General features: G+C 46.8%; 3 protein-coding genes across 4 annotated transcripts in view; 1 reads left to right on the top strand and 2 right to left on the bottom strand.

Moving 5' to 3' along the window:
• Positions 1-21,382, top strand: part of LOC123744891 (protein mono-ADP-ribosyltransferase PARP12) — a 167,346-nt gene that overhangs the window by 128,573 nt on the left and 17,391 nt on the right. The gene's annotated exons all lie outside the window — the stretch shown is intronic.
• LOC123744888 (solute carrier family 22 member 7) lies at positions 257-12,612 on the bottom strand. Of its 2 annotated transcripts, XR_011224176.1 has the most exons (11): positions 11,572-12,612; positions 10,481-10,656; positions 8,104-8,266; positions 5,732-5,886; positions 5,439-5,607; positions 5,082-5,214; positions 4,044-4,171; positions 2,791-3,008; positions 1,240-1,433; positions 612-1,014; positions 257-555 (listed from the first exon to the last, which is right to left on the bottom strand). XR_011224176.1 is itself a non-coding variant. In XM_045725104.2 (10 exons), exons 1-10 carry the CDS (start codon positions 12,000-12,002, stop codon positions 724-726), a joined length of 2,058 nt encoding a protein of 685 aa, XP_045581060.2. In that variant the 5' UTR covers positions 12,003-12,612; the 3' UTR covers positions 257-723. The 2 variants fall into 2 exon arrangements, 1 of the variants encoding a protein (XP_045581060.2); XM_045725104.2 differs by having other exon boundaries at positions 257-1,014.
• Positions 14,429-16,138, bottom strand: LOC138355999 (repetitive organellar protein-like). Its single transcript, XM_069311545.1, has one exon. It carries the CDS (start codon positions 16,136-16,138, stop codon positions 14,429-14,431), a length of 1,710 nt encoding a protein of 569 aa, XP_069167646.1.

Raw genomic sequence — 21,382 nt, 5'->3', positions numbered from 1 at the left:
CATTAGTTCTGCCCTGAATATAGTTATTATACCGGGCACATCTTCCCTACTGCCCACATACAGATAACTCACCAGAGCTGTTTCTGTAATGTTTATCATGAGTCCGTGTCCGTTGTGCGAGACACCACACTAAGCGGCAGTGGTAATTTGGTGTTAATATTCATTTATATATATGAGGGTAAATCGTCTCTGCTTCCCACTGTCATGTAGAGGCGCCAACTCCGACACAAATGATATTTAAACACATATTTCAACAAGATTTATTGTGAATTCCGTTATCCCTTGATGGTACACTGGTGTATCAACATGGAAAGTGGCCTCCGTGACTCCCAGAAGAGGCTGTGTTATGTTAGTGTTCTACTAGACAAACTATATACCAAAACCTGTGCTTCAAAGTGAGTGGGTCATAACGCATATGTTACTCCCATGGGACAACTGAATCCATGTTTCCAGCGTTCCACCCTCATGCACATGGAAATATGTTGCTTTAGATTCAGCTACTGGGAGCAAAAGTTGCAAGTAGCACGGGTTATGGTGAGCCCGTAGTGGACTTACCTGGCACAGGAGCGGGGCAAGTAGCACGGGTTATGGTGAGCACGTAGTGGACTTACCTGGCACAGGATCGGGGCTGTAACTGACGCCCGCATTGGAAAATTGACTGATGAATTGATGAAGATCAAACCACCAAAGAGGTGACACGGGCATGAATAGCCCGTAAGGTATTTATATAATGGTCTCAGTGAGGTGTCCCTGGTTGAGGACCTTCATGACGACACTGTTATCCGGCAAGGGAGGTGCAGCTCTATTGTCCCTGGCGGTGGCGGCGGCGACGACGGCCTCCACTCGCTTCTTCCGGCCGCTTTTGTGGGGCACCGGCGCCGTCTTGTGGAGGTTCTCCGCGTCCTCCAGGGTCTGGGGGAGGGGTCGCCCTGCGGTTTCCGGCAGGAGGGAGGCGGACAGCACCCCCAGGATCCCAATACACCCAAGCAGGAGGTAACTGTGCCATGGACGAGCCTGCAGGATGGCAAAGGCAATTTGCAATACTATAAAAAAGTGTTGCTTCATACTAACCACCTACGCACAATATCTCACAGAACACTCCCACACTAACTACAAACCTACAAAGCCTCACAGGGCCCTCAAGTTCAAGTTTAAGTACGTTTATTGAGACAATCACATACATCTGAAAGGGATATATATACACATCGCTGCCACCCACACAAGGCCACATATACCAACCATGCTGAGGATGATGCTGGGGCTGAAGGTGTTGCAGGTGAGAGCGACGAGGGAGGCGAAGCCCGTGGCGCAGGTCCTGACAGGTGTTGGGTGGAGCTCGGCGGCCTGCAGGTAGGTCACCAGGAAGGTCATCGAGGAGCAGAACTTGGCCGCCAGCACCAGCGACGACACCGCCTTGTGGCGCTCCTCGTAGCCTGCACACACACACACACACCACACACGTACAGTAAAGCAAACTGGACTTGTTCAAGAAATTAACTTCCAACCACTTGGCCTGGACGGTATTCATAATTCATGCAGGTCGGCGTTCAATTCCCAACCGTCCTAGTGGCTGGGCACTATTCTTAGCCCCCCCCCCCCCGTCCCATCCCTAATCCTTATCCTGATCCCTGCAAAAGGCTATATAGTTGTGATGGCTTGGTGCTTTCCTTTGATAAATCCCTCCCTCCATCCTTCCGTCCCCGTGATGGATGAGTGGATGTAAAGATCTAGCCCCTGGTGGATGTGTGAGGTCTAAAGGTCAGCCTCTGGTGGATAGGTGGATGTAAAGATCTAGCCTCTGGTGGATATAAAGTCCCATAGGGAAGATTGCCAACTTTTTTGCCTCCTTCCTGGGGAAAATTGAATTGATTTACTCAAGTGTAAACATTATTTCCTTTTTTGTCTTGTAAAAGTGTGTTTTCTTCTAAAAAAAAAGTGTATTTATTTAAAAGTGTTTACTACATCTTCAATAAAATATGTTTTGTCGTGGTGCAAAGTTTTATTTTAATACTTTGATGGCGTACAAAGATGTAATTAGTTATTAACCTTTAACTTCCTTTAAACCTTCCTCGTTCCTTTAATCTAATTTAAAAATCTTTCCTTTAAACCATGGCAAAACCTATTTTATTGGTTTGTAGAATATACCTTGAAATACATTTCTTAGGAGAGAACACACTTTTAAGGGAACTTTTAAGGAAACTTTTAAGGGGGATTTAGTTGGGAAAATATGAGTAATTTACCCATTTCTCAATCATTATACTACGGCCCTGACTCTTCCCTTTGATCATTTCCTTGTGTCTCATTCTCTCTCCTTACATCTTCTTTGTTGCCCTTATTCTTACTCTTCTTCCATCACCTCCCACCTTCCTTCCTGCTGACTCGTTCCTCTCTCTCTCTCTCTCTCTCTCTCTCTCTCTCTCTCTCTCTCTCTCTCTCTCTCTCTCTCTCTCTCTCTCTCTCTCTCTCTCTCTCTCTCTCTCTATCTATCTTACTGACTTCATATCACATGTCTGTTGAACCTCTCTGATTGCTTCTTTCCCTTCGACCATTTTCTCCTCCTGTCCAACCACTTGGGCTGGACGGTAGAGCGACGGTCTCGCTTCATGCAGGTCGGCGTTCAATCCCCGACCGTCCACAAGTGGTTGGACACCATTCTTTCCCTCCCCCGTCCCATCCCAAATCCTTATCCTGATCCCTTCCCCGTGCTATATAGGCTTGGCGCTTTCCCGGCAATTCCCTTCTCTTTCTCCTCCTCCCACTTTCTATGTTCACCTCTCCCCCTACACTCACCGAGGGCGAGGAGGGCAGCGTCCACGAGGAGAGCCGTGGCGGTGACGGCCATGACGGAGGCGTGGAGGGTCCGTCGGCCCACCCGAGGCAACAGCACCAGCACCAGCAGGTTGGCCGGCACCTCCATGGCCGAGGTGCAGAACCAGCCCACGAACGGGTTCTCCAGCACGTACGGGTACTTCATCGTCGTGCTGAAGTACAGCACCAGGTTCACCGTCCTGGGCAACCAACGGGAAGGTGTATAATAGGTAGAGTGAGGGATATGGGTGGAGAGGTAGAGTGAGGGATATGGGTGGAGAGGTAGAGTGAGGGATATGGGTGGAGGGGTAGAGTGAGGGATACATGAGGTCAAGGGGTAAATGAGAAATATGGGAGGCGAGTGTGGATGAGAAGGTGGAGTGCAACACGTGATTAAAACAGATGAGAAAGCGAATGGGCGCAGGAGCAGGAGGAGGGGAAGGAAGACATGGAAATTTGGACCCAAAATATATCTATAAGAATGACTAGGAATGATAATATGAACACATAATATGTTACGAATAAGAATTGACAAAACAAGTGTTTGAGGGGGAATAAGATACTAGATTGAAACACATATCAATACAAGAAACTCAACTGCCTGGATGAGGATGAGACCGGAAGTGTTTGCCAGACTCACTCACCCAGTGAGTCACCTCTCCCACCCAGACTCACCTAGATAACCTTCCCCAACGTTCCATACAAACTTAGATGAATCAAACTAATAAATATACATCCCCAGGCATGGAGCTCTAACTAGAGTACCCTCAAAACAGAGCTTGATATGTTCCAGCTATGTGCAACAAAACTCACTTCTGAGCCCTGAGAGAACCGGCCCTCACCACACTAATAGAGAAAAAAATAGGAGATGACATGACAACGACATAAACGATACTAATTGGAATTAACAAGGCGAACAAAGAAATAATGTTCAAAGCAAGAAACAAGAGCACTAGATGGAAACTAGAGGCACAAATGCGTCACGGAGACGCGAAAGTGAAAGAGTTACATATAAATGTTATGTGGATTAGGCTTTGTGGAAGCAAAATTGATTACATAATGTAGCTTTTATAGCTACAAATTATAAGAAAAATGAGAGACTATTTTGCATCAAGTTGCTGATATGTCGAAAGGCGAGGCTTAGAAGGTGACTCAGGAGCCTGTGAACACCTCAGAGCGCACCACCACCACCATACTCACACACACAAGTCACCGTAGCGCAAGAGAGGACTCACCAGCACACAGTAATGAGCGCGGTCCTGGAGGCGAGGCGAGGGTAAGATACCACCAGGGAGAGGACGCCCAGGGGCCCACACTTGGTCCGGTCAGCAGCAGGCGCGTCCTCCTCAGGGTGACCACACGCCTGCCACACCCGGGGGGAAGACGGAGCCACATGCTAGAATACTGTGCTGGAGGCGGCTACTGTATTGTGCATCGCATATAGTCATCCTTGAAACGGTAGTTTATTATGCACCCTATACTCAGGCTGTGAGCGGTAGCGCAAGAAGGATTACAGAGGGTATAAAAGGTGTTAATCAGACCTCAGCGGGTATTTTTATATTTGTAGTTTCACCTTAGAGTTATAATGGGGTGATGTGAGTGTTAAGACGGGGTATGACACGGGCTACATACCTGCTGCCTCGTCGTGTCATTATACGTCACAGATTGTCACGTATAATGAATAGAGAGGGTTACGTTGCTCGGTTCGAATACGTTTGTAACATTAAGGGAAATTGGTAAGGAAAACAGAAGAATTTTGGTATATATATATATATATATATATATATATATATATATATATATATATATATATATATATATATATATATATATCCACTGTTCTTTCACATCCGACCCTCGTCCCCGTCTCTCCCTCTCATCTGCTCTTCTTGAGGTTATCTTGAGATGATTTCGGGGCTTATAGTGTCCCCGCGGCCCGGTCCTCGACCAGGCCTCCACCCCCAGGAAGCAGCCCGTGACAGCAGACTAACTCCCAGGTACCTATTTACTGCTAGGTAACAGGGGCATTCAGGGTGAAAGAAACTGTGCCCATTTGTTTCTGCCTCGTGCGGGAATCGAACCCGCGCCACAGAATTACGAGTCCTGCGCGCTATCCACCAGGCTACGAGGCCCCCTAAATTTCTCTCTCTCTCTCTCTCTCTCTCTCTCTCTCTCTCTCTCTCTCTCTCTCTCTCTCTCTCTCTCTCTCTCTCTCTCTCTCTCTCTCTCTCTCTCTCTCTCTCTCTCTCTCTCTCCCCCTCTCCATACCATACCATACGTAGCCTGGCCATCACATCGTGGCTGGTTGGGGCGAGGTTGTTCATCTTGGCCACCCGCCGCAGCACCGCCGCCGCCTCCTGCAGACGGCCCCGCGCCACCAGCCACCGCGGGGACTCCTCGATCACCCTGAGACAGAGAAAGGGAACAAGAAAAAAAACATAGATAAATATAGAGAAAAAAGCTGAATTTATCGGTAGACGAGACTAAGAAGACATGAAAGAATCTAAGACGAAAAATGACGATGTAAATACAAAGAATAATCCAAACATAGAATATGGAGAACATTGTAACCGTGGTATAGCCATTAGGTCATCAACAAGTGATTAACGAGCAGGTGAGATACGGTATACCTGATGTAGACGAGTGCGAGGAGGGCAGGAAGGCTGGTAACGAGGCTCAGCGTGACCCAGTGCCCGGTCAGCCAGGCTATGGGTGCCAGCAGGCACTGACCCACTGAAAAGAAGATGGAGGAGAGAGAGGTGACCATCCCACGGCGCTCGTCCCGTACCTGTTCCAGAGCTGCGTGGAATAGAAGTGAAAGGGGGGGGGGTGCCAGTTGAGAGATCCGGTCGGACTCTAGCTCTCGTTGACTATTATTGTTGATTCTTGTGTTATATATTCACTTGGTTTCTTTGTACCCTACCTGAGATGATGACAATCTGGTAGATGACAGGGAGACCCATGGAGATGAGGAAGCGCAGTGCCAGCACCACCCACATGCCCCTCACCAGCACGTACACCGACCCCAGCACCGCCACCTTCACCGCCAGCAGCAGGAACACGCCGCGTCGCCCCACCCTGGCACGTGAGACGGGACAACATCAGGGTGACAATGGCATACTTCCTGTCCAGGCCTACACACACACACACACACACACACACACACACACACACACACACACACACACACACACACACACACACACACACACACATGCAATGCATTAGGCAGTGATGTGGTGGAGGCTGACTCCATACACAGTTTCAAGTGTAGATATGATAGAGCCCAGTAGGCTCAGGAATCTGTACACCTGTTGATTGACGGTTGAGAGGCGGGACCGAAGAGCCAAAGCTCAACCCCCGCAAGCACAACTAGGTGAATACGCATCCCAGGAAGCAGCCCGTAGCAGCTGTCTAACTCCCAGGTACCTATATTTACTGCTAATTACTCTTCTGTGTGGTGTGGGTGGGGGGAGGGGGCAGATGTTTCAAACATGTATGCAGAAGACAGTTTTATTTGTAAATCACTAAAATAAAAATATGAATATTAATTAAACGTATAGCAACTGGAATTAAATAAGAAAAGTACAAGTTATCCTTTACATTCCTGCTATTATTCGTTTTCTATAAACGTATCATCATTGAGAAAGAAGAAAGTGGTTGCCGAACCAGAGACCAATTTAAACTTAAATTTTCAATTTATTTTACCCAGCATAACTCTAGTGTTTAGTATTCATAATACTTGTAAGTACTATAATAGTAATAATAATAATGCTCAAAGAAATCACATTAACATGATGTATCAGTGAGAAAATCAGTAGAAGTCATGATGAGGATTAGAACCAGCACACTGGGTACTCCCAGGTTCGAATCCTCGTCATGGCTTCGACTTATTTTCTCAATAATAATTATAGTAAATAACAATAATAATTGATCTGGCCGAGGTCAATTCTATAACATTGCTTTAACAATAACATTATGATAATAGCATTGGGTCCATACAGTGTTGTGGCCCCACAATACTTACTGTACAGTGTACGTGTACTGAGAGAGTACTTATATATATATATATATATATATATATATATATATATATATATATATATATATATATATATATATATATATTTATACAAGAGTTCTTACATTCTTGTACAATTTTTGTTCTTACATGCTTGTACTTCATCATCTCGCAGTGCATGTCTCCGTCTCGGATCAGGACGTGCGTCTTTGTTAATTAATTAAGGTTGCGGGAGGCCTTATAGTAATCCGTGAAAATCACCGGATTATTATACACGCAAACAGCAAATCCTGCGAATTATCATTGATTACCCACAGCGAGGAACCCACTGAGAGCGCAGCCTCGTCCAACAACACAGCCTCAGCTCCTTATTGTTTGACTGGCTGGGTTAACCGGATAGTTCTTTTATGATAAAGCAAAATCTTGTTAACTCGCTGAGTCCAGGGGGAAAACAGGTGTGGTTAACTGACCTATAGCCCTGGTTAGTTGTCCATGACGCTCTCGTGATTTGACCAGGACCTAATTTGAAGTGTTTTTGTCCAGTCACGAGCATACGGACCTCGTCCAACCGACCGAGGTCAATGCTTAATTGCCCAACCACTTGGGCTGGACGGTAGAACGTCGGTCTCGCTTCATGCAGGTCGGCGTTCAATCCCCAACTGTCCAAGTGGTTGGACACTATTCCTTCCCCCCGTCCCATCCCAAATCATGGGATTTGGGATGGGAAGAGTACATCAACCTGGTAAATCCTTGTCTTGACCTGACCCCTTCCAAGTGTTATATAGTCTAATGGCTTGGCACTTTCTCCTGATAGTTTCCTTCCTTCCTTCCATACTTAATAGTTCGAAGATGCTCCCAAATTGTGGTACTTAAATTCCACTAAACCATCTAAATTTTGTCCAATCTTGGACTGCATATAAGACATTTTGTATACTTTGGAGGCATAAGTAATCAGCAAATAACACCAACCTATGCTAGCCTTAACTATACACAAAATATAATACATAATAATATTAATTTATGTCTACGAAAATACAACCTAATGATTACACAGTACAAACAAAATACGACTGTGGCTTTGAGGCCGGCCGCAGCGGAGCCTGGGTTGAAGGAAGATGTAGGCAGGTGGGGCTTGGGTTGGGGATGGAATAGGGTCTTGTTGACGAGATGGAGACGGAAGAAGGGGTAGGGAAGAGAGAGGACCCAATGTAGGGGTGAAAAAGAGATGAAAGAGGTGTTTCTACGTGACTATACGTAGACGCTTTGCTACTTACTTGTCGGCCAGAGCGCCGTAGACGACGCAGCCGAAGAGGTTGCCGAGCATGGAGGCGCGGAGGACTCTCTGGATGCCCACCGCCCCTCCACAAGCCCACCCGAACTCTGTCGACGCCGTCTCCTGGAAATGCGTGCGGTCGAAGTCGTAGCCGAATACACACTCTGGGAAAGGATACCAAAGAGATACGGACAGTCGCTGACAGGCGAATCATACCAAATCCTGTTTCTTTTTATTGTTGTGGCGGTAGTGTTGACATGGTAACAATATTGTTAGCAGTAATGGTAGCATTCTCAATTGAAGTATTAGTATCAAGAGTAGTGATAACATTGTAGTAGTATTAGTGGTAGTGGTAGTAGTAGTTGTATTAGTTGATGTAATAGTAGCAGTATTAGTATTGACAGTCGTTGTGGTTAGTAGCCATGGTTGCAATAGTAACGATGGGTTGGATGGTAGTTTAACAGAAAGAATTAACCAAAACTTCAATTCAAATCCACGTTTTACATTGATTGCTCAGACATCAACATTCCATAAACAAAGAGCTGAGTTTAGATGTAATGATCTATTGCAGGTGCAGTTAATTTGTAATACTTTGTAATGGTGTTGGTGGCAGCGTAAGTCTGGCTGTTGGAGAGGAGGCTGTTGGAGAGGAGAGAGGAGCCAGGAGTCCCTTTCTCCCTCTCTCTCTCTCTCTCTCTCTCTCTCTCTCTCTCTCTCTCTCTCTCTCTCTCTCTCTCTCTCTCTCTCTCTCTCTCTCTCTCTCTCTCTCTCTGTCTCTCTGTCTCTCCCTCCGCCTACCCCTCCCTCCCTCCCTCTATCCATCCCTCCCAGTCACAGCTTGTGACCTAGACATAAATATTGACTAAGGAGCTCCGCATTCCGCCTCTATTCTTTTCATAACATTATTATATATTCATAAAATTCCTGAAGGAAGCCCACCAACACCCACGGCCTGGTGAGCACCAGAGTGTGTTTGTGTGAGCACCAGAGTGTGTTTGTGTGAGCACCAGAGTGTGTTTGTGTGAGCACCAGAGTGTGTTTGTGTGAGCACCAGAGTGTGTTTATGTGAGCACCAGTGTGTGCTTGTGTGAGCACCAGAGTGTGTTTGTGTGAGCACCAGTGTGTGCTTGTGTGAGCACCAGAGTGTGTTTGTGTGAGCACCAGTGTGTGCTTGTGTGAGCACCAGAGTGTGTTTGTGTGAGCACCAGTGTGTGCTTGTGTGAGCACCAGAGTGTGTTTGTGTGAGCACCAGTGTGTGTTTGTGTGAGCACCAGAGTGTGTGTTTGTGTGAGCACCAGAGTGTGTTTGTGTGAGCACCAGAGTGTGTTTGTGTGAGCACCAGAGTGTGTGTTTGTGTGAGCACCAGAGTATGTGTTTGTGTGAGCACCAGAGTGTGTGTTTGTGTGAGCACCAGTGTGTGTTTGTGTGAGCACCAGAGTGTGTGTTTGTGTGAGCACCAGTGTGTGTTTGTGTGAGCACCAGAGTGTGTGTTTGTGTGAGCACCAGAGTGTGTGTTTGTGTGAGCACCAGTGTGTGTTTATGTGAGCACCAGAGTGTGTGTTTGTGTGAGCACCAGAGTGTGTGTTTGTGTGAGCACCAGAGTGTGTGTTTGTGTGAGCACCAGTGTGTGTTTATGTGAGCACCAGAGTGTGTGTTTGTGTGAGCACCAGTGTGTGTTTGTGTGAGCACCAGAGTGTGTGTTTGTGTGAGCACCAGTGTGTGTTTGTGTGAGCACCAGTGTGTGTTTATGTGAGCACCAGAGTGTGTGTTTGTGTGAGCACCAGTGTGTGTTTATGTGAGCACCAGAGTGTGTGTTTGTGTGAGCACCAGTGTGTGTTTGTGTGAGCACCAGAGTGTGTGTGTGTGAGCACCAGAATGTGTGTTTGTGTGAACCAGAATGTGTTTGTGTGAGCACCAGAATGTGTTTGTGTGAGCACCAGAGTGCGTGTTTGTGAGCACCAGTGTGTGTGTTTGTGTGAGCACCAGAATGTGTTTGTGTGAGCACCAGAGTGCGTGTTTGTGAGCACCAGTGTGTGTGTTTGTGTGAGCACCAGAATGTGTATTATCCACCGGATGTAGCCGGTTTCATTTGCAATGGAATATATTGAGTCGGTAGGCTCGAGCCATATAGGCCTATACGATCCACCTCATTGATCAGGGATTAGTACAGTTGTTCACTATCCTCTCTCCCCCCCCTGTCCCTCCACAACACCTCCTACCCCCTAACCTTTCCTGAACATCCGTAAGCCTACCTTACTCCTTTCCCTTCCATTCTGCTTCCCATTCTCCTCCCTCACTGTCTCCCCCCCCCTCTCTCTCTCTCTCTCTCTTCACCTATGTCTTCACTCACATGTCTTCACCTGGTCGTCTTGACTCACCTGTGGTCAGTGTGGCTGGAGGCGGGTGTTGGTTGGTCTGCTGCCACGCCAAAGCGGCCGCCAGGTAGGTCTGCTCCTGCAGGGTCTGGTTGGTGCTGAAGCTGCTGGAGGAGGAGCTGTTCAGAGCCGCGGGGAAGTCGTACATGGTGCAGGAGCTCAGCTTCCCGGAGTCGTCCCTGGAGGGGGAATGTAGATGGGTGGTGTGGTGGGTTGTGGTAGGACGTGATGAGTCGTGGTGGGTCATAGTCGTGGGTGATGATGCAGGTCACAGTTGTAGGTGTTGGTGGGTATTTTTTGTTCAGGGATGTTCATACGCAGGTCGTGGGTGATGGTGGTGGGTCGCCGGGGGATGGGTGGTGGTAGTGGTGGTAGTAGTGGTAGTGGTGGTTCATTGTGGTAATAATATCAGTATGACAAACGCGCGTGAGAATACAAACCTCATCCTCGTATCCTTAAGAGTGATGGTCCTCGGCCAGTGAGGCTGGGCGTCGACCTTACTGATACACCGCTCACTCATTACCACAGAGAATAGAGTCTGCAGTCTGAGAATAGAGTCTTAGACTCTATTCTCGCCTAGAGAAGAGGTGAGAATAGAGAATAGACTATTCTCTAGAGTCCTCACTACAGTCTACAGTGAGCGTAATGATCTACAAAAGTTCCCCATGTGTTAACACTTACCACAGCACAAGGGTTAACTCCCTTAAAAAGAGTGACGTTGGATTAACTTTTACTTATTAATAATTTAATAATAATACTTTTAAAGCCTCGTGTGTTCACATCTGAACACCTATTAATTTTGTAAGCATAGATATACGTAAGTTTAGTTCATCTGAAAACTGTACATGAAGGACTGAAAACTGGAGACGCTTTTTTCATCCACAGGGTTATAAACCCATGGAACCGCCTACCCGCCCAAGCCGTAAGTGTCAAAACTGTTAAATGATAAAAAAAACTGGAAAAGATCATCAAGGCAAATGGGGGGACCTTTGACAAGCCGCCGGCTTCCTGTCCCCGTCGAGGCCCACTAGCGTTAGCGGCCGTCAGGTCAATAGAAAAGTTATTAACGTGTAGAGTGAGGAGGAGAGACTGACCTTGGGATGGAGAGATTCTGCCACGCGTCGTGTGAGAGTGAGTGTGGGGGCGGTGGGAGGGCGCAGGTGTGTGGGGGCAGGTAGATCATCAACAGGATGTTCAGGTAGGCACAGGGAGCCAGCAGGCACACGGGTGCCACCCACGCCCATACCAGCAACCTCTCGTAGGCGCCGCCTCTGTCCGCCCACTGCAACACCTGATCTAACTCCCTACCCTGGTCTCCGTCACCTCCACGCGTCTCCCTGGCCTCCACCGCTTCGCTGTCACCAGACCTCTTCCTGGGCCCACCTTCCCGGAAGACATTCTCCACCTCCATGGCGTCCTTCTCCTTGGAGGCTGCAACACCTCCATTAACCATATCATCGACCATCGCACGGGCCGCCTTTCCCGTTACTGGGTGCAAGAGTTTCAGGTCAACAGGGGGAGGCATTCCGACTTGTGGGTAGTAGATGTAGATTGTAGATTGTGTTGATGGTGACCAGGTGTTGTGTTGATGGTGACCAGGTGTTGTGTTGATGGTGACCAGGTGTTGTGTTGATAGTGACCAGGTGTTGTGTTGATGGTGACCAGGTGTTGTGTTGATGGTGACCAGGTGTTGTGTTGATGGTGACCAGGTGTTGTGTTGATAGTGACCAGGTGTTGTGTTGATGGTGACCAGGTGTTGTGTTGATGGTGACCAGGTGTTGTGTTGATGGTGACCAGGTGTTGTGTTGATGGTGACCAGGTGTTGTGTGATGGTGACCAGGTGTTGTGTTGATGGTGACCAGGTGTTGTGTTGATAGTGACCAGGTGTTGTGTTGATGGTGACCAGGTGTTGCGTTGCTTGGTATTAGGGATAACCTCAATAACTGACGTTTTCTTCTTGTAGATGTTGTCAGCGGTAATAACTGCGTGCGCAGCTCCACGACTCCACCTGGCGGGGAGAAGAGGTACTAAGATAAACACACAATAATCGAATTGTAAACACACAGACTATCTTAAATAACTGACTGAGACGGTGTCTGAAGGACGTGAATTTTCCCCGTCACTCACAAGTGTGAAAAAAGTAACCTGATCTCACACTAAAGACCCGGCCTCACCTTACTGTATCCCGGTGACTGAAGGAGCTAGGTAACCACTAACCATATGGACGCCACCAAATAATTCACACAGTACATAGCATATGTCACAACAGTTCATTTTCCCGACTTATTTAGCTAACTTTTCTTTTTACATGTAGTTCATCAAAACCTAGATCAACAGACTTATGATCTGTTGTAAATAGTATTACAACTACTGGAACACGTGTACACAGGTTAATTACGCGTTAAGTTAGAATTCATTTTAAATAATTATTTAGCTTGGTTAACCTAGGTAAATTGGGTCTAGCTCAGTTAACGCGCCGGTTTAGTAACAAACTTTTGTCATATCGTGGATGGCTGAATTCAAATTGTTGTCCAATCAGAAGCAAACTTTTGAGATGAACCAATGAGATCAGCAGCAGTTGTTCTCCGTCAATCAAAAGAGCATGTTGAGAGGGAGTGTTGTGTTCCAACATGGGAAGCAAGTCAGTTGGCAAGCAACTGTAGGAAGTATGGCTGCATTTGGATAGCTGTGTCAGTGGGCTTCTGGAATGTGGCCTTTGAGGTCGGGCACGCAGTCAAGATCTTGCACTAGGGATGCAAATTAAGCATGAGAACTGTTGGCCAGCGATAGCATGTGGCCAACCCAATACTTGACCAAAGAAAACAATGCAGAAATGAAAGGATAAGACATATCTCAAACAATCAACTGGGAGCGAGACAAGTGATGAGTCTACATTTTCGAGGTCAAAAGAGAGCTTTCTTAGGAGGAAAACCAACACATGGTCGGAGACACTATAGTGTGACCCAGGAAGGAATGTAAGGAGTTATGGTGGCGTGAGACAGTCTTGGAGCTGCGGTGTATTGTAAGCTATACAAAACTGGCCTCAAAGAGATTGGTGATTAATGAATATTAAGCCACCCAAGAAGTGGCACGGGCATGAATAGACCGTAAATAAGAGAAAGAGGAAGCAGCTGGCATCTTAGCGAGCTCCGTATGTGAGGCGAGTGCGAGGTTCAGCGGCGCATTCCAATGACAATAATTTATTACTGACTTTGAACCGACAAACTTGCCCCTGATTTACAGTGGATACAAATTTGCATATAGTGTAGCGTTAGCCTGGGTGGGTGCCAAAAGAAGGAAGTAATATGATGACTGTGTTTTCCGTTCTTTATAAAAACAAAAAATCTATTGATTTAGGATTTTTAAATCTCCGAAGTTTGTGTACCTGAGCTAACGAAGAGTATATGTCCTCATATGTAGAAGAGACATTACAAGAGTGGAGATTGTTGCTATTGCCGAGAGATTAGTTTATAAGTAAGTCATTATCAAAAGAAGGCACGACTAGCTTATACGAATTCATAACAAAACGAAGGTAAGGTGTTATATTTTTTTGTGCAATGCCTGTTACAGAATGTTGCTGGTTCAGTTATAGTGCAGATAAGAAGGAAAGGTTAATACATATATATATATATATATATATATATATATATATATATATATATATATATATATATATATATATATATATATATATATAAAATGGTGCACTATATATGTGTGTGTGTTAAGGTTTTGGGTCGAAATCTGGTTGTCAAAGATATTTGTGGTAAGGGATCACAATACCTCTGGTGACTTGAAAGGCTCTTCTGTCCTCGGCCCAGATGAGAGGAAGGAGAGGAATCTATATCAAAGTTGATCTCGTCATCAAATGATTACAAACAGCCTGAACATATCAAAGTGGTCAGAGAAGCATTAACTAATACAGACAAAAGACTTGGATTACATAGAAGTTCAAATGTGTGTTCTGGGAGCATGAGGCTCACAGCTGACTGTCTGAGCATAGGGAAAAGGGTTCCGGTTTGAGCCAGTGGTGGTCACTGCCTCGTGACGCTTCTCACCAGTGGTGGTCACTGCTTCGTGACGCTTCTCACCAGTGGTGGTCACTGCCTCGTGACGCTTCTCACCAGTGGTGGTCACTGCTTCGTGACGCTTCTCACCAGTGGTGGTCACTGCCTCGTGACGCTTCTCACCAGTGGTGGTCACTGCTTCGTGACGCTTCTCACCAGTGGTGGTCACTGCCTCGTGACGCTTCTCACCAGTGGTGGTCACCGCTTCGTGACGCTTCTCACCAGTGGTGGTCACTGCTTCGTGACGCTTCTCACCAGTGGTGGTCACCGCTTCGTGATGGTTCTCACCAGTGGTGGTCACCGCTTCGTGATGGTTCTCACCAGTGGTGGTCACTGCCTCGTGATGCTTCTCACCAGTGGTGGTCACTGCCTCGTGACGCTTCTCACCAGTGGTGGTCACCGCTTCGTGACGCTTCTCACCAGTGGTGGTCACTGCTTCGTGACGCTTCTCACCAGTGGTGGTCACCGCTTCGTGATGGTTCTCACCAGTGGTGGTCACCGCTTCGTGATGGTTCTCACCAGTGGTGGTCACTGCCTCGTGATGCTTCTCACCAGTGGTGGTCACTGCCTCGTGACGGTTCTCACCAGTGGTGGTCACCGCTTCGTGATGGTTCTCACCAGTGGTGGTCACCGCTTCGTGATGGTTCTCACCAGTGGTGGTCACTGCCTCGTGATGGTTCTCACCAGTGGTGGTCACTGCCTCGTGATGCTTCTCACCAGTGGTGGTCACTGCCTCGTGATGCTTCTCACCAGTGGTGGTCACTGCCTCGTGACGGTTCTCACCAGTTGTGGTCACCGCTTCGTGATGGTTCTCACCAGTGGTGGTCACTGCCTCGTGATGCTTCTCACCAGTGGTGGTCACTGCCTCGTGACGGTTCTCACCAGTGGTGGTCACTGCTTCGTGACGCTTCTCACCAGTGGTGGTCACTGCCTCGTGACGCTTCTCACCAGTGGTGGTCACCGCTTCGTGACGCTTCTCACCAGTGGTGGTCACCGCTTCGTGACGCTTCTCACCAGTGGTGGTCACTGCTTCGTGACGCTTCTCACCAGTGGTGGTCACCGCTTCGTGATGGTTCTCACCAGTGGTGGTCACCGCTTCGTGATGGTTCTCACCAGTGGTGGTCACTGCCTCGTGATGGTTCTCACCAGTGGTGGTCACTGCCTCGTGATGCTTCTCACCAGTGGTGGTCACTGCCTCGTGATGGTTCTCACCAGTGGTGGTCACTGCCTCGTGACGCTTCTCACCAGTGGTGGTCACTGCCTCGTGACGCTTCTCACCAGTGGTGGTCACTGCTTCGTGATGGTTCTCACCAGTGGTGGTCACTGCCTCGTGACGCTTCTCACCAGTGGTGGTCACTGCCTCGTGATGCTTCTCACCAGTGGTGGTCACTGCTTCGTGACGCTTCTCACCAGTGGTGGTCACTGCCTCGTGATGGTTCTCACCAGTGGTGGTCACTGCTTCGTGACGCTTCTCACCAGTGGTGGTCACTGCCTCGTGATGCTTCTCACCAGTGGTGGTCACTGCTTCGTGACGCTTCTCACCAGTGGTGGTCACTGCCTCGTGATGGTTCTCACCAGTGGTGGAAAGTGACATTCGTGCACATTAGTGACTAGAGAGGCAGCAGGAGAGGGTTTCTGCGGCTGTCAGGACGCGGGTGAAGGAATGAGACTGATCAATACAAGAGTGTTGGTGGCGTGTTCTCACCTCGCATGGTTGACACGGTTCACCAGGTCGCCTCGCCTGGCCTCGCCTGGCCTCGCCTGGCCTGGCCTCGCCTGGCCTCGCCTGGCCTCGCCTGGCCTCGCCTGTCAAACACCTAGCGTGTGTGTCAGAGGTCACGACCTCTCCGTAGGGTGCAGTCGCACCTCCACAGATCTCCAGAATCAGCTAATGATACTGGTAATGGCTCCAAAGGGCCACTACTTACGGGCTATTCATGCCCGTGCCACCTTTTGGGTGGCTTAATCTTCTTCATCATCACCTAACTTGTACGCATCCCCAGCCCCCCTAGACATCCGTAGCTGTACAGACGTCACCGGCCTGTAGATATCCAAGACGTGGGGACATCCTTGGCTTGTAGACTCGGGGATGGGACGCAGAACTACGATTGGTAGGTATTTGCGTAACACTAGTTACGACTTGTGATCGTAACTTTGCCGTGTAACGTAGGAAGAAACATATAGAGGAAAGGGAGACATTCAGCTTGGGTAAACAGGCGTTCTAAACTACCTCTCAAGCGCCGGGTAACTCTCAAGGGTGAAATAAAACGAAATTAGTAAGTTTACGCAATTATAATCTTAACCAATTGGATTCAATTATCATTGACCTAGTTTACTTGACTCACGTGAAGGATATATTTAGACGTTGACTCTCCACGTGGAGTGTATTACCACAGTTATGTAATTGGTTTACAGGACAGCCAATAAGACCATGGGTCTAGCATGGAGAGGGACCCCATTGGTCCACATTCCCCGTGAAGGTGTGGTCAAAGCACGTGAAGTTAACAGCTGTTGCTCCTCCTTCTAATTTGATGGTGATGTAAACTTATATAAGAGAAGGGATCTATCAGGGGAAAGCGCCAAGTCATTGTGGCTATTTAGCACTTGGAAGGGGTCAGGATAACGATTTGGGATGGGACGGGGGGAAGGAATGGTGCCCAACCACTTGGACGGTCGGGGAATGAACGTTGACCGGAATGAAGCGAGACCTTCGCTCTACCGTCCAGCCCAAGTGGTTAGTATAAGTTATTGATAGATTCAGGCGGAACTTCTTAAAACATAGCCAACAGAGATATAATATCTGTACAATGGGGCAGGCAGACACTTCAGAGGACTGGCCTGTAGGGAGAATACAGAGACTTGAGATACTGAACAGACTCTGGGAGATAGACAGCTTAGCTGTGGAACGGGTCCTGGAAAGAACTGTCCGATTTGACGGGTTCTGGGAATAGAGTGGATTCTGAATCTCCATTGCAGACGAAGTCACAATAACGTGGCTGAAATATGTTGACCAAATCACACACTAAAAAGTGAAGGGACGACGACGTTTCGATCCGTCCTGGACCATTCTCAAGTCGATTGTCGATTCTCAAGCACAATCGACTTGAGAATGGTCCAGGTCGGACTGAAACGTCGCCGTCCCTTCACTTTCTAGTGTGTGTAGTTTGGTCAACTGAATCTCTATTTATCATCTATGTTGACAATAATTTGAATAATTATTATTATCTGCCCTGTTATGCTTGTGATGAAAAATATTGTAACGCCAGACTACAAGTGTCCATCACCCTGGACATTTGTCCAGAGAACTGGACAAGTGATACTTGTCCAGGGGAATACAAGTGGCCATGAGCCTGACGGCAGGTTAAAGGGTTGTTAAGATGCCCCAGTCATCCCTCAGTCATTCAACGCTCCAAGGTTTGTACCCAGGATGGAATGTCTACTCAGAGGAATCCTGACCAGATATTCTAATCTAAAAGTATCTAATTTATATTATCCTGGTCTTACATTAATATTATCTAATTCATTACTTTATATACATTAAGATTCATTCATAAAAAGTAAAAACAAAAGTAGGGAATTACATATTATTAATGAAAGTCCAGGATTATATGTTCGAGTGCTTTATAATTGGTCTGTAGTCTTAAAAAACATCATTGTATGTAAACATTGTATCATTCATTCACAAATCATTGTATGTACATTGTATTGTATGGTAAAACATCATTGTATGTGTAGTACATCCCAAGAATTAGGGACCAACCTATCCCCATTTAATCATGTGACCATTGATCGAAACTACGTTTATGCATCTTGATCTACTCAGGTATATTCTCTGTATTCCTTCATAATGTGTTGAAACACGAAAGCGTTCGGAATTTGCGTTTCATTTTTCCAGTGTGGATACTTACGCATAACTGAATCACGTGTTTTGTTTATTATTAATCTTGTATATATGTATATGGAAATAATAACCCACAATTTTGAAATCACGAGGAAACGTAGATTGTGTATTTGGATCCCGATTAGGGATCCTTTTCATCCTGTTTCGATCCCTGATTGGGACCGAATATATGTAGTCTATGTTTCCCAGTATTTTCAAAATAGTGGGTTTTTATTTTTCTTGATCATTACGCTATTGCACTTCGTTCTCGTGTATATATATATATATATATATATATATATATATATATATATATATATATATATATATATATATATATATATGTATATATGTATGTATGTATATATATTATCACCAGTGATAATATAAAAAAAACTACTCACCCCTGAAGGATTCGAACCCAGACAGCCAAGGCTCCATGCACCTTAGCGTATCTAGTTCTTAACCTGCTAGACCACACTGACTGTTCAAAAGGATTGGAAGTGGTCAGACCCTTAACCCAACCCCCGACAGCACTCGGTGGTCAATTTTGGGGACAGATATTTCATCGAATCACCTCGCGTGTTGGGGTCACGTGAGTAACACAAATACGAACAAGCTTGAATGGTCCGCAAGCCAATTATTTGCATTATTATTCAGGGGTGAGGAGTTTTCGGTTGCATATTGGCTTGGGGATCATTCAAGCTTGTTAGCATTTGTGTTACATGGAGTTCGCTGTGCTCCCTGCCTCGGCTGTGTGTGAGGGAAGGTTGTAGGGGTACCTTCAACTATGTGGGAAGTGAGAGAAGCTACAGCGTGACAAAGGTCAAGGCTAGGTCATGAGAAAGAGATGAAGACTACATCATGACATGGGCCAAGACTCCAGCTTGAGAGAGGTCAAAACCACATCATGAGAGAGGTCATGACTACAGCATGTGAGAGTGAGAGATCAAGACTACAGTATGAGAGATCAAGACTACAGTATGAGAGATCAAGACTACAGTATGAGAGATCAAGACTACAGTATGAGAGATCAAGACTACAGTATGAGAGATCAAGACTACAGTATGAGAGATCAAGACTACAGTATGAGAGATCAAGACTACAGTATGAGAGATCAAGACTACAGTATGAGAGATCAAGACTACAGTATGAGAGATCAAGACTACAGTATGAGAGATCAAGACTACATCATGAGAGTAATCACGACCACAACACAAGACAACTCAAGATGTACACTGGTCTTAACATTGCCCCATCGCAACAACACGAAACACATTACCAGGAAAGACATTCTCAAAATAGCCAATCCTCCTCACGTTCCACGATGATAAATATAGTGCATTGTCCCAATGCTCACGTTAACAGCAAATTGAAGAGTCATAACCCCACACACCTTGACATGACTGCTAGTTGTAGCTCACTAACTAGTAAGCGCAGAGAGTGAGCTGACAACTAGCGTGACGTATGACACTAGCAATTGAGTGCCGCTACTCACCCGGAACTTGCCGCAGAGCCGCCCGAGTGCGCCCTCACTTCCTGGAATAATGTCTCTGGAAGCGTCACCTACTGACCCAATGTGCCAGTTGATCAATAATACGTGTGGTAAATATGTGCTCTGATAACACACATTGTTCATATATAAAGGATGGGTGCAGGTGTCTTTGAGTGTGTCTCGAGTGTGGGTGAGTGTCTTCAGTGTAGGTAAGTGTGTTTTGAGTGTTCCTTGTGTGTAGCTGAGTGTGTTTTGAGAGTTTCTTGAGTGTGGGTGAGTGTCTTCAGTGTAGGTAAGTGTGTTTTGAGTGTTCCTTGTGTATAGCTGAGTGTGTTTTGAGTGTTTCTTGAGTGTGGGTGAGTGTTTCTTGAGTGTAGGTGAGTGTGTCTTTGAATGCAGGCCCCTTGCCAACAGATATTTACACATTCTGGTGTTTAATACCTGTACGAGGGAGCAACATAGGCACCATGAGAGGGAACAATGGTGCCCAGAACAACAACAACACATATTATGGAAGGTGTTGTGGTGTGTGCCTGAGAGGGAGCAAACACCTGCCTTCGGGTGTCATATATTGACTAAACACCTAGGAACACACAACAGTACTCCCGTTGTTATCCCGGGTCGCGGTGGCCACCGGGTGGACGGGTGGCCACCGGGTGGACGGGTGGCCACCGGTCCAGACGAAGTTCCCGTGGCTCGAAGCATCGACCAAAATGTTCCCAGAACACATTGAGGTCCGCAGAGCAACCACAGTTACCGTACATCCACCACAGTGAGTATCCACCACAGTGAGTATCCACCACAGTGAGTATATTTTACTGTTGACGGCGACCCGTTAGAAGCAGGTATGGTACAGGCGGCTCGCAGGTGTGTATTGGCAAGACTGCCACGTGTGTTTGTTTACATGCGCCAGGTGTCTCTCTCTCTCTCTCTACCTCCACTCTGGAACCTTCCAACACCCTCCACTCTGGCGCCTCCTGGTGGCGCTGACAGGCAAACAGACAAGACAGGCAAACAGACAGACAGACAGACAGACAGACAGACAGACAGGCAAACAGACAAGACAGGCAAACAGACAGACAGACAGACAGACAGGCAAACAGACAAGACAGGCAAACAGACAAGACAAGCAAACAGACAGACAGACAGACAGGCAAACACACATTGTATCCTAGAGTATAGATTTGACACGTTTTTTTCAGGACTAATTTCAGATCTCCGAAGAAGCCAGTAAATAAAATGTTAAGTGAGAGAGATTGTCTCGGGGTTGAACTGGTGGCAGCATGACTGAGGAGTGATGACTTACGCCTCTACCTTGACAACAGCCTATATTGTGCTATATTATGCTATATTATGCTGCCAATTATAGCTATTATATCTTCGTGCACTGTGAATATTGTGACACTATCCACACTCATCGTCCCTCCGTTATACCATTCCACTAAAAAGCTCTCTTTGTCATC

Source organism: Procambarus clarkii, chromosome 70, assembly GCF_040958095.1.
Source record: "Procambarus clarkii isolate CNS0578487 chromosome 70, FALCON_Pclarkii_2.0, whole genome shotgun sequence".
Lineage (NCBI taxonomy): Eukaryota > Metazoa > Arthropoda > Malacostraca > Decapoda > Cambaridae > Procambarus > Procambarus clarkii.
Note: the sequence above shows the minus strand (reverse complement) of the source record. Positions and strands in the feature narration are given on the sequence as shown.